This window comes from Lepisma saccharinum, chromosome 22 (genome assembly GCF_977018435.1).
Source record: "Lepisma saccharinum chromosome 22, izLepSacc3.1, whole genome shotgun sequence".
Lineage (NCBI taxonomy): Eukaryota > Metazoa > Arthropoda > Insecta > Zygentoma > Lepismatidae > Lepisma > Lepisma saccharinum.
Window position 1 is genome coordinate 20,935,786 of NC_139250.1, and position 18,713 is coordinate 20,954,498.

The 18,713-nt window shown below is 38.5% G+C and overlaps 1 protein-coding gene across 1 annotated transcript in view; it reads right to left on the minus strand.

Moving 5' to 3' along the window:
* mgl (low-density lipoprotein receptor-related protein megalin) overlaps positions 1 to 18,713 on the minus strand; it is a 262,815-nt gene that overhangs the window by 143,472 nt on the left and 100,630 nt on the right. Inside the window, exon 3 of the mRNA XM_083143948.1 lies at positions 12,377 to 12,622. Within this exon, the coding sequence (XP_083000074.1) occupies positions 12,377 to 12,622 (246 nt within the window). The remainder of the gene's footprint in view (positions 1 to 12,376; positions 12,623 to 18,713) is intronic.

Consider the following 18,713-nt stretch of genomic DNA (forward strand, 5'->3'; position numbering starts at 1 on the left):
AGTTTTTTTTCTCCCAGTGTAATAAAAATATTGAGGGGAATTGCTCACTCGCTTAATTTTCTTTCTCAACTTCTATATCTTCAATTTAGTTTCCACCCAAATAAATAATTTTCCTCTAATATTTTTATTAGGGTATCGGTATTGGTAAGTATGGGTTGATTTTCTTTTGCCGATACCAAAGATTATCAGTGACTAGAAGAGCGGGCAAAGGCAACAGCTCGTCTCAACATTTGTCCTTTTTAAAAGTTCGTTCACCCTTCCTTGTGACAGATTGGGAGACCAGCAAAGGAAGTTCCATAGATTTTCCTAGAAACACTGGATAAAACCCCACCCTCCTGGGAAGCAGATGGCAAGATCAAAGGCATGGGTAAGATAATGCTGAACCTAAACGTGACCATGAGGGCATGGAACTGCTTAGTTAACGCTGTGGGAAATAAACCATTCATTACCAATTGCTTGAAGCTCGTGGTGGATGTTTTTAACCCCCCGCCGCATTAATACCGGGTCAGGTAGTTGCGAAGCTCTTGGAAATGAGGGATGAAGGTCACTGTGAAATTAGCTTTGTATTATCTACGTTCAAGTGCGAAGGAGACTTATCAATTTATACTTATCCTTTTCACCTTTGTCTTTCGTGTGACTGTCGGTATCAGCCAATGATGGCTATGTATTTCCGCCGAAAGCCGGTCCCCGTGACAGAGTGGTTAGTACACCGCGCTACGACGCCAGGGTTCGAATCCCAACCTGGGCATGGATGCTTGGGAGTGTCCATTCATCAATTTCATCACATCATCACTCATCCCCATCTTCGCAAATTAGCCAAAAGTGGCACAAGAAGCGAAGTAAAATAAAGCAAATCAACCAATCAATAATTTCCGCGGAGATTAGATTGAGAACGTACGGTTTTGAATGACAGTACTAAGAAAGATAAACTAATCGGGACTGGACCTACAGTTTAAAGTGGGACCTGTATCACTATGTGCCCTCACTGAGTATCGAAATCGCGATCTATTGATTGCAAGCCGACGGCGACACCATTGGAGGGCCCCCTCTAAAGATTTATGTAGCTACACCACTACTTACAATAATGTACATAAAATATTTATCAGGAACTTTACTTTTTACCAAATTGACGTACCATCATTTTTTTTTTTTTGTTATTCATTAAATATTCAACTTTTTTACTTCTTTGACATACATTTTCCTTGCCATGACTGTTGTTTTTACACAAATTTTAGCGGTCTTAACTACACGTAAATCAGATGATGAATATTTACTGTTTTATCTCCGATTTTATAGCGCCTTTTTACTACTTATGTAATAACAATATTTTTTAGTCAAGATAGATAGAACAAAATAAGTATTAACGTTGTCTTTCCTCAGTTTCTTAGTCTGTAGTTACATACAACAATACTCCATACGCATCCGAGAAATTAAGTACTAATTAATTAATTTTCATGTTATTACAAATAATTATATTAACGTATTATATAGAAACACTTTCATTATTATAAAGTCCGAGACACTTAGCTCGGACTGGCTCCCCAAATTATATATTTCTAATGTGCCTAGTGATGTGACGTGTTAGTATGACTCGGTTACTAGCCTTTGTTATTTTGTACTGGATTTATACAAGCATCGGTATCGGCTCAGCTCTAATTTTTATCATTTTTGTTATTACTAATGAAGAGTTTGAAGTAGTACTAATTGGTCTTCTAAGTTCAAGTTTAAATTTACGCTAGTAAGTCGGTAAATCGATTGTTTGCAAAAAAATTTAATAAAATCGCTCCGTTCGCAAAACAAACATTTCTGCAAGTCACATCAAGCTTACGTGAAAGCATTCGTGCCCTGTTTGGCTCGTTGCTAAATTTGACTTTCGCTAAACAAAAATCTGATAAAAGTACAAGTTTGGCCGAGAATGTGAAAGATTTTTTGTGTCGCGACACCCTGTGTATCAGGTAAATATCTCAAGATGTGAAATTACGAAGCTTCTATACTTATTCTTCATTGATTGACCGATTGATTTGCTTATTTTACTTCGCTTTTCTGCCACTTTTGGCTAATCGAGCAGATGAGTGATAAAATTGATGAAGGGACACAAAGAACATCCATACCCAGGCAAGGATTCGAACCCCTGGTGTCGTAACGCGGTCTGCTAATCACTCCACCACGTAGGGCGGCATTATTCTTTTCATATTCGAAAAAAAAACAAAAAACTACGTATGTATAATACAATGAAAAGTTATTAAATATTTGTTCATCTAGGTAAGGTCTTCCGCTATGCACACGATTATGACTGCCACAGAGCATAGACCAAACCAAATATGCCAAATCCCAAGGGTTTCTACGAGCAAAAATTAATTGGAAATGCGTTAATTGGCCTGTGTATCCCAAAGAGCCAGCTAATGCTTTACCAACCAACGCAGCTTATTTAATATGTATGCCTTTCCACCAACAGCAAGAATGCGACGTTCAAAAATTCAAATATCTCCCCACCGGAGGGAACACTTCGATCGAGACTGCAGTTCCTGTTCGATCCACTTCCGAGCCGAGCGATAAAGCAATTGTGGGATTCCACACAACTGAATTGCGTGGAAGATCAAAACTAAGGTTCCTAAAATAGCGGACATTCCGGATGCACCTCAACAGTTGGCAACGATGTTCATTTCGCTACCACGAGAACACAACTCCGTTTTGCTTTTGTTTTCACCTTGCACAGTTCAAGGCCGAGCGAAATATAGATTATACTATAGGTGCTTGCATACGGATATTTTGCGATCTACTGTACACATTTTGCAAATTTATGTAGATGTATGTATTCACACTGGACTATTGCGTACAGAATTGACCAGAATATTGATTAATGACTGACTGACCGGAATTATCACGTTTACTGATGGTGCATGCATCAACTTTCTTCGCAAACCTATGTTTGTAAAAGCAAATCATACTATCTGTTTGACGTGCGAAATTATTCAAACAGGAACGTGTGAATAGAATTGAAAATTACCGTTGGGAAAAAATAAAACATCCGCTCAAATGAAAGGCATACACGAGAGGAATTACAATTTGAGAAACAAACTGATGTCGTAGATTGAATTCGTATCCAATGATTTTAAACTGTGTAAACACATGCATCATTAATATTTAAAAATGCTCATTAAAAAACAATCGTAAATTTAAGTCAACTGTATTCATGTCAATTCATTTTTGCTATCTTCTCTTAGTAGCATAATTATTTTAGTACCTCTTATTGCGGCAGTAGTACTATGTTTTTTTTCAATTATTGCAGCAATTGTTTATATTAATCAACAAAATTAATACATCAGGACACATTGATAGTGCCATCGTTTATTATCCCCCCACCCTTTCCAAGCTCTCACACTGGCTACGTGCCTGTTCCCTATGTGCTGCTTTATTCTAATTTCCCCCTCTTTTTCACTTCTTTCTTCTTTGTTTCAACTTTCCAACAACAAACAAACACGTGAGAACGAAAGAGAAGCTAAAAATAACTTAATTCAACAATTCCATTCGGAGCAGGATATCTCCCACCACATTCATAACTGGAAGAATTTGCGAATATTTCTAGAATCGACAACAACCATAAACCCATAAGAAAATAGAAAAGTCCGGGTCAAATTATACTGTGCTGAGTTCAAGGTCTGGCTATATATCTCATAATACTGTAATGATCTAATTGAAAAATTTGTGTTCCTTTTTATTTTTGAAGTGCTGTGACATTTTGTCCAATTATTTTCTTCATTTTAAAAATTGAAATCGGTAATCACAAAACAATGACAATATAAATAATTATTATTATTTCTGTAAAAATTGAAACTTCAATCAAGTGCAGTGATAAAATATAGAGCGCCCATGTCAACGAGAAAAGAAGACAATATGAAACAGGATTATTTATATGAAATTGTCTACCTGGTGCACACAATGCCCAAATGGACAATTTGCATGATAATATTTAAGACTATGTTTTAACTAGCTGTTATTAGAGTAATCTTCATAAAATGTCACATTCCAAATTGTGGTTCATTTTATTTGTTTATTCGTAAAATAAAGAACAGGATTTAATCTTTTAATGGAATCCAAAATATTAACCTTATATATTAATTTGTCTTAAATTTTTAACATTTTTCATAAAATTGCTCCGTTTTGGATTTCGGAGATAACTTAGCTAGCATAGAAAATACGTTCCATGTATATGTAGGATTTCTATCGTATACATACAATGAGTACACACACACATGTAGTAAATGTTTGTTTATTGAAGTACTTGGGACTTACCCTGGGTGGAGTATAGTTGTAGCATTGACAGCTACGAAAGAGACACGTGCACGGCCATGTAAACAACACGAACATCCATCATCCACCATTAAAAGCCCTCCCACAGGGCTTTTTCTATCCCCGTGTTTAGCTTTTAACTTCTCAGCCACAAAACTTCTTTCCCTTACGCTTAAGTGCGTCCTCCGGACTCGACTTCTAAAAGATTACTTGCTTCTTTAAATATTTAATACTGTGTTCCTCGGACGAACGTTCGAAGGGAACTTTTTCGGGGGAGGGGGGAGCAATTGAGGGGGAGAAAGAGGAAAGTCACTGGGGTTCCCGCAAGGAAATTGGAATTGATGGCGGGAGTCCGGTGATTGCGACAGTGTTGCAACATGATGAGGTTTCTCTGTGCAGAGGGAGAAAAGGGGAAATTTTTATGGGTAAGTGCAGTAAAGTTCATTTTGTTTTTGCTAAGCTGCTAAATAAGTAACCACCTGTTCTTCTTCCCATGATATACAGGGTTTGAGCACATTTCAAGGATGAATAAAAAAAAAAGAAGAAAGTAGAGTGCCAATGTTTTGTTTGTTGTCTTTTATAGACATGTCCAAGTCGAACAGTTTCATTTACAACACATGCGACGAATAGATTTATCCGGGCTTATCGTAAAAGCGCCTCTCGCTCGATTCATGAAAATTCGGAGACCAGGAACCTGCCAGATGATTTCCTATGTTCGACACTTCTTGTATCATTAATTTGCTGATACGAACGTTTTATGGAGTTCTTTCCAGTACGATTACGCTTATACTATGAGCCAAAATGCCTTTGCATAGCTAGTTATTGCAGATTTGGTTTCATGAAATCAAAGAACGCTCTTGTACGCAGTGATATGCCGTAGACTATAAGTTTACGTCTACATGCGTTGTCTACACGTAATCTACGCGTAGATTACATTGGGTTGTAGCTTACATAGACTACGTAGACAATCTAAAGTGCATTAAAAATAATTTGCAAGAGTTTCATGAAAGGAAAGTGACATTTTCAACTATATTGGTTCCTAACGAACTGACAAGAAAGAATTCTATTTACAACAAAATTTATCTTCTCATCTATCATCAACTATGGAAAAAGATAAATAGTATACAAAAAAGACAACAGATGGCAGTCGTGAGGCAAAATTAATCTTTTTCCTATAAAACACTAGAATATTTCCTATATTAGGTTTTTTCCTAGGTGAGAATTTTTTCGAATTTGGAAGAAAGAGTATGAAAACTTCTTACACATCAGTAACTGATACGCAGTGTAATTTTCTTCTAATTCCACGGCGTCCTTTGCTAAGTTATCACCTTTCGCCAAGATGTTTACATAGATTGCGTCATCTACGTGTATAAAATAGTCTACGTGTAGAATGTAGACTATCGTTGTTTACGCGTAGACGCACATCACTGCTTGTACGGTAACCATCTTGGTACTGAGGTTCCTTACCTTGCCACCGTGGCGCCACGTACAAAGTCATATAGCTGGTTTATCATTTGCAACTAAAGAAAGTTTGCTACAATAGTGTGTTGCTTTTTAATTCATATATCAAATACGCTCAATAATTTATAACTATCCTGAACGTTTGGCATCTGATACCCTCACTGCTCTCCAGAGAAAGAAAGGTCACTAATTAAATCTCATTATGTGTGATATGTAGGTGAGGCACGGAAAAAAAACTGCTTCATTTGAATTAGAAAAGCATGTTTGGTTAAGATTTTTGGTAACCACAAACGAAAAATTTGGTATTCTATACTGAACAAGGTAGTCATTGTTGTTTAGAATCCTATTATTTTTTAAATACAAGTATCAATTTAAACACTCGTAAGAAAGCAACTGCTTGTCACTGAACTGCAAAATACTGAATATTTGATGAAAGGGGCACTTTCGGTCATGGACTGGCAACATTGGACCACGCAGTTTCGCCAAGAACGCTTAGGAAGCTGCCAGAGGGCGCTACAAGTTTGGTGCAACTTTACGAGATTCGTAAACGTCCTTCGAGGTTAAATTGCGAGAGCTTCCTTTCGTTCTCAAACGGGATTGTTACGGAGGACAAAGTGCAGTGAAATAATTCGTGAAGAGACCCCACTCGTGACGATTTTAGTTCCGCTTCGGTTTCCTCACTCAAGGGAGAAAGTGATAAACTGTTTGTTCAAGCACCAGTTTCCGTTCAGGAGGTTGCTATTTACGTCATTCTGTGTGTCCTAAATGTCATGCTAAACGTGAAAAGTGAAGTTTCTAAGTTCTTGCCCAGACCAGTAAACGGGCACCAGTTTGGAAACATTTCCCCGCAGTTTTGAAGCATAATTCCTGCAGTTTTGAAGCATTATTGCTTCAGTTTTGAAGTATCATTCCTTCAGTTTTCAAGCATTATTCCTGCAGTTTTCAAGCATTCCTGCAGTTTTAAAGCGTTTTTCCTGCAGTTTTGAAACATTATTCCTTCAGTTTTTTTAAAACATTTTCTAATTTTGGATTTGGATTCAGGGCAAATGGACAATGAAAGAAATCGCAATTTCTAATGTGTAGTTAGTTTCTTACTGAGCCACAATATGAGCTTGGCGCTGACATCACCATCCATGATTTCTTACACAAATTTTACTCGCCGCCCTCCACGTAGTACACCCTGGACTCATAATACCCTGAATATACATTATATTGTGTGTTGCTAACTTTTGGAATTTTGAGTTCTTTGATTTCTATTTTGTCATCTGTTCAGTGTGTCACAGACAACTAGTATCAGAAGGACGAAGTGGATAGACTAAATTGTAGATGCCAACTTGGTAACTATATTTGAAAATATTTGACATGTAAGCTGAGACAAAATTCGATATGACCACTTCCACTTGAATTCTATTTTCTTTCTACCATTTTTAGTATCGTTTGTTTACTTCCTGTTAGGTTAAAGAACGTGTTTTCTCGTTTTGTTTTACGGTACATAATGTGGCTGATTGTAGCTATGTCATTTTTCACAGAATATAAGTGTTCCTGGCAACCCTGGAACGCATCGCTTCACGGCGGGAAATGACGTCACAAATACAATCAAATTATGTGTGTGGTAAAACGGGCTTTTTTGAACGACTGTAGCGCCGAAAAGATGCACCAATGAGAAAAATGTTACTGAGAAATGTTGTTTGTTTTGATGTCCTCTATACGTTTCCGTGGTCCTTGGGAGCCATTAAAATGACACCCTGTATAGTTGGCTATCTGAACACACACCACGAATCCTTCAAAAGGCATCATGGGTGTTCAATTTTGTTCAGTGGCGGCGATTAGGGGGCAGTTGCCTCCCACTACTTTTTGCCACTTTTGCCCCCGCACTATGCTATACCAAGGGACTGCCCTTGCCCCCCAGTTTTGGAACCCATTCGCCGCCACTAATTTTGTTTATTCTCTTATCTCTGCCCATCTTCATCGTCGCGATTACTCTAGAAATGTAGAAAGGGACTAAAATAGCCAAAATAAAATAATAATAAAGTCAAAGCCGTGGTTCTTTGAAACAATACAAGTCGAACAAATAAAAACATATGTCTCATCCATTGCAATATTAAATTCCACATAACTCCAACTCTTAGTTAGGGGTTGTAGAAAACTAAGAGTTGGGGCCTTTGTCATGTATTTCTCCAAGGATGCAACCAAATGTTTCTTTCGAAGGATTGTCCATAGCACGAGCTCCAAGCCTTGCAAGTCCGTTGTATTATTGCGGCAATAAATTCAAAGCCGAAGACCGACCGAAATAATCCACGTCGAACGCAGATAAGCCCAAATTGGAGCCGGCACCCCCTTAAAGGGACGAGAATAGCTACAGGGTCAGAGGACAGGGGTAGAGGGAGTTTTAATAACTTTCTGTCTAGGGCCACTATCTGCGAGGAGGAATGGATGGGAAAAGGGGGGGGGGGGTATTGTTGTCCGTCGTTGTTGTTTGCGAATTCCGACTCCTATCAGGACAACAACAAAAAAGTCTTCCCTTCTCCTCTTCTCCATGTCCTCACCAAATGAAGCCATTTGCATGCATGGGACGAGCCTACCCTACGTCAGAGCGATTTGTTTCTTCGTGGCCCCTGGAGCGGGGTCCTGAAAAGGGTTACCGAGTTATGGACTCTGTGGGGATTTTCGGAGCGGTGACGCTGAAAACTCAAGGTTGTATTTTCAACCTTGTTTAATTCGTTACCGTATTAACTCTATCTTACCCGACGGGGAAAGAGGGGTTGACAGGCCCACCGCCTCTATTTTTTTATTTTTCAACCGTGAAAATTTAATTACAAAATTGAAAAAAAATTACATTGTTTCCTAGGGAGTTCCCAATATTTCTGTATTTCTTTGGTTCATAAAAACGTAAATATAATGTAAATAGGAGGCAAAATGTACTAGGTGGGCTTATCAGGCACCAGAGGCGTCTCCTGAACGCATGCGTCAATTGTGGGGGGAAAAGGACAGATTGCTCTGCGACGACATTAATGAGCATTTCTACATTCTTATTTCTTCATATAGGAGAAGTATTTATTTTACACGAGAGCGCTGAACTAAGCTTATATTACATTTCTTGGATCTGAAGTGAAAGAAAGGGAATCTTTTCCCACAATTGACGCATGCGTCACTTCAGATCCAAGAAATGTAATATAATCTTAGTTCAGCGCTCTCGTGTAAAATAAATACTTCTCATATATGAAGAAATTAGAATGTAGAAATGCTCATTAATGTCGTAGCAGAGCAAGCTGTCCTTTTTCCCACAATTGACGCATGCGTTCAGGAGACGCCTCTGTCAGGCGCCATCTTTAATATGCGTTATTCCGAGACAAGCCAGTGAGAGAGTGTGGTTGGTAATGATGGTAATATTGGTAATTATTATAATTAATGAACAACGACACCTCAATAAACAAAAAGCATTAATGACAAATTATTATAGTTTTGGTGAGTTTTAGTGAAAGGTAAAATATGTGTGCCACTCATGCCATAATTGTTTATTATTTCTTATTAATTATGATAATTTTTATAATTATTATAATTAATAAAAAATGCACGTGTATAATTAACAAAGGAAGCAGTGATTCAATAACAAAATAGTTTCTTGAATTTCTCTGTGAGCTCCCCCCCCCCCCGGATAAGTACGTTTCTGAATTGCATAGTGAAGGGTAAAATTAGTTGATTGATTTCTTTTACTACGCTTTTCTGCTACTTTTTGGCTAATCGGGAAGATGAGGATAAAATTGACAAAGGGACATTCACAAATAACAGTCATGCCAAGGCTGGGAATCGAACCCAGGACCTCTGGCATCGTAGTGCGGAAGAAAGGTTGATGTTTGGATGGATTCAAAAAGGGTCGAATATTCAACGTCCTTGGCTACAAAATATTTTCTTTTAATTGGGCAAACACGTCTTTAACTGTGAGAAATAGAGAAATTCATACTGTCAATGAATGTACAATTATTTCCAATTTTATTACTGTGTGCATTTTTTATAGTTTCTTCATTCATGCGGTATTTAATGTGAAATAGTGTACTGCTTCACACATCAGTAGTAAATAAATTTAGAAGAGTTTTCAGGATTACAGTGCAAAAATATGGAGAAGTAAATAGAAGTATAGAAATATTTCAATGTTTTTTGAACAATACAATCGGGACCAAGTGAGTAAGGCTTTTTATGTCTTCGTTTATATACATTCTTCCCGATACTAGTTTAACACAGTTCCATGTGTTACACTGATGTGCTCCAAATAATTATGAAGCAAGTTTATACGTAGAATTTTATTGTGAGAAAACGACAAAATTTTAAAATCTAATCTGATGCGGAATTTTGTAAACGTGAAAAGGAATTTGTAAACCGATGGGAAGTTATGTAAACCTAATCATAAATCTTGTAAAGAATTTGTAAATGCGGCAAATTTTTAAAAATTGCTTGCCTATGCTGGGTAAAAAAAAAGTTTCACGGCGGATATCATTCTCGAAAATAAAATAAGCCAATTTATACCCATAGACATATACGAGGGATAGTCAGAAAGTAACGTTCTATAATTAATATCTAATGAAACTTAGATTCTGATTGGTAGATGGCAGCGGTTTCCAATGTCAGTTGCACTTGAGTCTTGAAATATATATATACACAATGATTATTACAGTGGTGAACAGAACATTAGATATTAATTAGTGAACTTTATTTCCTGACTTCCCCTCGTATTTATTTCTACTGGGAGAAACGTAAGCTGAAGGGTTTGGGAAATATCATTTAAGAAATATGAGGAATTCTTTGTAAATGAACGGAGCTAATATTTAAGAGGCACCTGGCTTGTTACTTTCAATGCAGGCCTTAATGTTCCCTGTTAATGTCCCTTGAAGGAACAATGGGAAAACCAGACAGGCCGTAAGCTAACGACGCACATCTCGTAATGAAAAGATAATATTTTGGTTCTTTCTTCCTCTCTCTGGCGTAGCTGTAATGTTCCACTACGCTCCTGGCCTATTATCCTTTTCGGTTTTCCCACTTGCTCTCGTAAGCTTCCGGAACGAGTCTAACAACATGTAGAACAGCGCCCGAACGAGAATTTCCATTCATTTGTCTTGGAAACGCGACGTTTATGAGAAACTTCAAGGTCGATATCCCCGTGTTAAAGTAGGGAAGAAGCTTTTCCTTTGTGTTTTAAGGCAACATTGTACAGTGTCGAGCAATAGTGCCCGCGTGACCCCTTAACTGTAGAATGCAACCCACTTTACAGCACTCGCAGATGGGTTGCGTACAGAGTCAGGCGTAACGTAACGGTTGCCAGCTACTCTTAAACATTTGTGAAACTTTTTAATATGATTTTAGAAAATTGAGGGGCTTAAAATGAAAACAACCCTTCTCACACGTAACTTGTCAGAAAGTATTTAGTATGTTGACATTCGTAATTTTGATCATTGATTGATTGATTGATTTGATTTATTTTACTTCGCTTTTATGCCACTGATGGCTAATTGCTAAGATAAGAATGAGTGATGATGTGATGAAACTGATAAATGGACAGTCACAAAGAGCATGCATGCCGGGATTCGAACCTGGGACCCCTGGCGTCGTAGCACGCTGTGCTAACCACTCATAATTTTGGTCTTACTGACTGGAATATTCATTCCTCAATATGTCGCGACAAGGGTACCTTTTTATAGAATCGATTTTACCAGCTTGTGAGATTAGTTTGTAGCCACCAGAGTGCGCTAAAATGTCAGAATCGCACTAGGTTTACAAAACATGGAATATCTTTGATTTGATTTGATTTATGTAATTGGTGTTTTAAGTCCACTTTATGCACAGTAAAAAAACTATAACAATTCAGAATATTAGATGTGTAATGTTATGTTAAATCATAAAGTCAGGCGAATTTCAATGATGAAATTGAATTGAATTACATTTTACATTGAGCAGCTACTCGTTTTTCAACTTCTGTACCACATACTTCATGTATATGTAGGGTCTACGTACAAACTGTCTACCACATCGTTACTAGTACTAAGGACATTTTGAACGGTATGTTCTGAAAGTATTTTAAACAGATGCGTCGCCACCAAATAAAGGGAGGAAGCGAGAGAAAGGTACAGAAAAAACAGAGGATGAAAGATTGATAAGAGATAGAGATAAAAAAGGAAGAAAGAAAAATAGATATTGACAAAGATAGAAACAAGGGGGGGGATACAGAAAGAGAAACTGATATGAAAAGAGTGCATTCCTGTGTATTCTGACACTGTTTCTCACACCTGGAAAATGAGACATTTGTTAAAGTCATGCAGTCAGAACTTTTTACTGATTAAAGATAGGTTGAAAAAACCTTAACCGTAGTATTTCTCGTGAAATTCTAGCCTGATTTGATATATCATATCACCCCCTTCCTTTAAAAAAAAAGAATGAGTTGAATTCAATACGGCGGCCATCAATATGCGGACGTCCGCTTGAAACACACCAATATGGTTCCCCCTAGGCCTAACCTGTATCCATCATGACCAATTGTACCCAGCCTAACTCCTTGGCATCTTATAAAGGGTGTTAAGGCACTTTTGACACTGACAACCAACCCTGCAACCAATGAACAAGACCTAATTGCACTTACTGCATCCCACTTCGTCGCTCCCGTCACCGCAGTCGTTCCTGTGATTGCACTTCTGGAAGTTCTCGATGCAGCCTTGTCCGTTGGCGCACCTGAACTGGTCCAGATTGCACGCCGCCTTGTGGGTGCAGCCCTCCTCGTCCTTCTTGTTCCTGCAGTCGTAGTACCCGTCGCACTTCTTCGACATGGGCAAGCATGGCCCCGAGTCCGCCACGCATTTAAAATCCCCTGGCTGACACTTCCGGTACGCTGAAAAGAGAAATTGATACCAGTTAGCCATCAACGTCGCCAAAACTTTTACTTCGCTTTTTGTGCCACTATTGGCTAGTGGAAGATGGGGATGAGTGATGATATGATGAAATCGATGGACACTCGCAAACATCCATGCCGAGACCGGGATTCGAACCCGGGACCCCTGACGTCATAGCGCGATGTGCTAACCACTCCGCCATGGGGGCCGGCTTGAGTAGTAGAAATAATAACAATAATTATTATTACCACCGTCATAATCATTTTACAATAATAACTAATAAAAATAAACCAATTTTATCCAAATGTTATATGTGTAGCAACACTGTATTAGTGGCTACAAACTCGTACATATCCACTACATTTTCACGTTTGGTACCATGGAACATTTCTTTTATTCCCCCTGCATAGAAACTTGTCGCCTGGGAGTTCAGCCAATCCAACACTGTCTTTTCAATATCTCGGATTATTAAAATAGTTGAGATGCAAGCCACTTTGTTTGAGGTGCAGGAAGAAGTAGGCTAATAGTCACTAAGTGCAAGGTTCGGACTGTAAGGTGGTTGATCAAGAAGTTCCCATACGAACCTCTGAATCGTCTGGAGAGTTAGGGCAACAGTGTGTGGTCTAGCGTTGCCATGAATAAGAACAGTTCCACGTCGTCGGTTTTGTTTATCACGCCTAAATTTTGATCTCGTTTCACAGCATGCCTGCGATGCTATTATTTTGCCCGGCTCCATGAAATCCACCAAAAGCACACCTTGTTTGTCCCAGAACACAGTTGCCATGACTTTTCATGCAGATTGAGGTTGCTTGAAATTTGTCGCCCTTGGTGGGTGTGAAAGCACGACACCATTGTCGTACCTTTCCTTCACTCATTACACTCGGATCATACACTTGACATAATTCTCTTGTGAATTTCGGCAGCATTATGACCTCTGGCGTTAAGAAATCATTTCACAGACCGTACTTCTCAACTGGCAGGTTTGTTTAATCAAGCAGCCATTTTAGCTCACAGGATAACCAACAACTGACTAGCGAAAATATGATTGCTGAATCACCAATGGACGAGTTGATATTACCGTACAGTCGCGATCCAATCAATGTTGCCAGACACTTTTTATAAATAATCGGCCCTTATTTTTTTAAATGCACCTCGTATTATTACTACTCGTGTATAAACGCGAGATTTTACTACTCGATCCACCAGATTAGTGAATATCAAGCACGACTGTTTTTCACTATGTTTTACATTCCACACAGTTAGTGTTTTAACTTTTATACACACCTCGGTCAAGAAAAGCTTTGGAAGTTAGGGGGATATTTTACTCGGGACGTTTATGTTGTGAGATATCTTTCTTAGTCTACTCCTAGATTTAGCCTTGGCTACCACGCGAGAGACCAAGGGTTGCTGATTTCAGGGGTGGGTATTTTTACGTCATTGTCCCTTCATCCAGAGGCTCTGTGGTTTACCCAGCCTCTAATAAATGGACACCGAGATGGTAAAGACGGCCGAAGCGTGGTGCTGATCACATAACCTCTACAAAAGGCTGAGATCGTGTACGTATAGTGGGGTCCTACTCCCGTCATCCCCTGTATATCCATGGCATCCGTAACTTGGGACTTAACTTTGGGGGGGGGGGGGAGTCGAAAAAAATGTATCCCATAAAAATAGCGTCCAGGATTATTTGCTAAATAACATACATTTGTGCAAAAATATTATTTATTACTTTGCTCCTCAGGTTTCATTGATATTAACAAATGTATCCTTAACTTGTAAATTTTAATAAACCTGAAAATTGGTGGGGGCAAGTGCCCCCCTTGCCCCCGCCAAGTTACGCCTACACCAATCCGATACTAACAGATACTAAATATACGAATACGTGTATACACATGAATTCATGTGAGCATGCACAAAAGACCAATGCACTTACGCTGGGCGCACTTTGGGTGGATAAGACAAACAATGGTGCAACGTCAGACAACCCAACCAGAGAGCCATCCACTGTAAGTAAACCAATCACAACATCCATACCCCACCTCTCCAAAAGGCGATTGTTGATGTGCTTCTCTGCATTTTGACAACAAAGAAACACGCATTATCGATCCCCCAACAAAGAAATAAACCCATCTTGAGCGCCATTGTTGAGAACGAACACATTTACGCATCGAGGAGCCATTTTAATTCAATAGAACCCCTCTTCTCCCCCCCCCCCCTTCAGCTATTCCCGCAAGAAGGATATTGGGAAGAAAGAATGGTAGAAGAGGTGGAAGGTCTAAAGCGTGTGAAGTCCTACATACCATCAATCTAGCAATTGCGTTTCCATGGTTACCGAGAGAAGATACTTCCAGATGCCCATAGAGGTCAGGGCACGCATTGCTCCTGCTGCTCTAACTATAAATATTCCATGGTGTGGACAATGGCAAGGGTAGCAAATGGGATGTTGGGGGAGAGACAATCCTCAGTGTTGCCAACTGATTGCTCTCAGGCTAGGGTTGGAAAGATTTGTGAAACAAAACAGTTATTTTTGTTTTAAGCATATTTTAAACAGTTTTAATAAAAAATGTTTTAAACAGTGTTTTAATAAAAAAAAACATGTTTTAAACATGCTTTCAAAAATCTTGTAGCATTTTTTACAGCAGACAATATTTTACATGGAAGCATTTCATGAAACATTCTGGTTAGCGATTGTGATGCGAAGTGTGCAGGAAAAAAAACAATAGAATGCAAGATGCAAGTTTTTAAATGTGGCTAGAAGTCAACAAGAGAACTTCCCAAAGAAAAGGCAGTCAACCACTGATGAAATTATGTTTCCCGCAGACTTTGTACTGTACTGTATAGTGTATTTAGGCCTATGCCCTTTAAATACACCATAATAAACGTGTTTTGTTGCTATAAACGGAGTTGTAATGCATTTTCTACTGTTCTTTTAGGTAATTTCAGTTTATCCGGACTTTCATTAAACCGGTCAACTTATCCCCCCATTAGTCCGGATTAACGAGGTTTTACTGTATATACAGAACGAAAGGCATTCTGAGTGATGAGGTTTTTGTTTATAATTAATAAATTTAAAGAGAAAGAGGTGTATTGTAAAAGAGGGAATTGTTATTTAATTAAAGAGAGATCGTGTAAACAAACCGAAACTATACACAATTTTGGTAACGTAAAGCATTGGCCAGTCTCACCTCTATACAGAGATATTTCTACCCATGTTTACAATTGTAAAAACTAGTGTATTCTCCCATACGTGTACTGTATGCACTACGAAGAATATATTTAAGCAGCGCCATTGATTTGTATCTAATACCTTTTTGTATGGAACGTTATTCCTCTCGGTTGAATAGTTATTGGCTTTCAAAAATTTGAAGTGGCGCATTGTTTGCGTCCCACTCGGCCGCCATTACAGCTGCTCTCGTGACCTAAAGGTCGCTTCTGATTGGTTATGCTACGGGAGATGCTAAGCAAATGAGGACCGATTCTATATGCTGAATATGCTATGGTATCAATGTAAAGGCATTAAAATCGCCATAAATTAGGCATTTTCGAAAAATATTAAGGACGTTCAATGAAAAAGTACAGCGTCTTACATTGCAGGGTTTGTTTTACTACGTCCCTGTCAGTTGGTAACCTTGAAATAGGGGTTGCAGCAAAATTTTTGACGTCAGCTGATCCCTTGAATTATTTCTACGGAGAATACCAGATCCATAGAATTTGATGGGGGAGACTCGACAGATGGGATTGGACCTCATGCAATGGGTCAAATGGTTCGGAATGTGATTCAGAGGCCGTGAGAGGGGACACATTGCATATGTAGTGCATGAGGGGAAACAAAATGAGGGGGTTGAAATGGCAGAAGAAGACCGTAAGGTTGTTTTTTTTGTGACGAACGAAATGTCCTCTCCTAGTGTTCACGAAACTAAAATTGCCAATTTGTTTCTTTCGCAGTTCCAGAGTTGACGGTAGAGGTCACTAGAAAACCAGATAGCTTTATTTTAGATGGCAGCAGTGTCTTCGAGACATTGTAGCAAATGACTTAACCTTGTAATTTCAGAATACGCATACTTTCTTACAGATTATCACTATATTAGCTAACGAAACATTTATCTGGATCCTACACTCGAAATCCTGGATAAGACATTGATGTGTTATTGCAGTGGCGGCGATTACGGTGGGAAAATGGGGGCAGTAGCCTCCCACTTTCTGTTACAATGACTATGATATCAATTTGAGGTTGTCTTAAAAATACCAGTTTTATATGTAGTTTTAACAGTAGCTATTCTTTCTCATTATAACTCTAAATATACATGCGTTAACTTGCGTCGAATATTCTTGGATACACTTTTTTTAAAAAAAAAAAAATAATAAAACACTTATTTCCTTCAAGTTTTGACGTCACACAAGAATTCTCGAAAAAAAATTGCTTCGACTGTCTCATCTCTGTTCATTCCAACCTTTTGTGTATTCTAATTCGATACTATTTTATAGGCCGCCATCTAGCGGTACGAGTGTCGAACTAATTGTTGTTCTACAGCGTGATCACTCTTTATTAGATGTCACCACCGGTGGCTTGCGAGTAAGAAATCCACTGAATTGAACGAAAATTGCCGATCTAGTGCACTGCTTATCTATGGTCGTGATTAAATAAACTTATTTCAATTTTCTCAAAAGGCGAACTGCGATTAAATAGCTTCCAGAGGAAGTCTTTATAAAATCCGCCCACTTCGAACAAAATGCAGAAGTTATTTCGAAAGTTTGCCATTGAAAGGGTTTCAAGAGACGAAGTTTTAATTGCGTTACGGAAAGTTACAATGATGCTTGTTTTCCTTAGCTGAAACGAGTTCATTAGCACTTCCTTCAACACCAGGTTTCTACCGACTTAATGAACGAATCTTACGGCCGAGAAGCTCCGAATAGGAACGTTCCAGTAACATTTAGAGGTACTTGGCAATCATTTGGGAATCACTCGTTACAGCATAGATTGTCTTTTGTTTCATGAAGACAATACAAGAAGACAACGTAATGTGCCTTCTGCCCATACAGTATAGACACTTCGAGAGGGGGGTTTGAGGAGTTTCCATCCCCGAGAAAGACCTTTATAATAAGCATGGGCGCCCGGAAAGGGGGGCACAGTAATTTGCGTTCATTATTATACTGACAATTGCAAGTTTTGATTGATTGAGTTGGTGTTTTAAGTCAACTTTATGCACAGAAAGTCTAATTGGGACTGGACCTACAGTTTAAAGAGGGATCCGAACCACGATAGTGCCTCCACCGGGTATCAAACCCAGGACCCCTTGATTACAAGGCGACGACGCTACCTCTGCGCCATTAGGGAGGCCTGCAAGTCAGGCGTAAGACTGGTACAGGTTTGAAATGAGAAGTAATCATGTATTCCTCAATATGCAGTCACGACAACAAAAAATAGCAAATTGTAGTCACGAAAACATAACAATGCTGACTTTCCTAGGCACGCCACTGACTGAAACCGCCTGAGACGTAGAACCATGGGAGTTAGGCCGTTGATAGAATATTATAAATAATAATATTTTTATTAAATTACTATTAACATTATAATATCATTGAGAAATCTTCAACCCCATCCACCAAACAAGTGATTGTTCAGTACAACTGATTTTCTTTATTTCTTCTTACAAACTCCACATACGTAGTTAATGTATTGAAGTGCATATTGTACTTAGTCATTAAACTTTACATGCCTCGTTCAATAACAATTTTGGAACATCTGAAGTTTACGAACAAAATGTATCATTTTTCTGCAGTTTTGATAACCAATGGAACCATTTATTCTATGGATTAAGTGGTAGAATATGAAATCCTCAATTTCTGATCTCGACACTCAATTTTTCGAACATACTCTATCCATTTGCAATTCTACTGAAATGCTAATTGACTAACCTTTATTTCCTTTGTCGACCATCATAATAGTAAGCTATTTGTTTCTTTTTAAATTTGAAATGAAACATGCAAATTTCAGGGATCGGGGAAGGGGGTTCGACCTTCCTCACGACACCCATGCGTGGGAAAAAAACTGTATTATCATCCAATAACATAAGTATCCACATTACAATATAT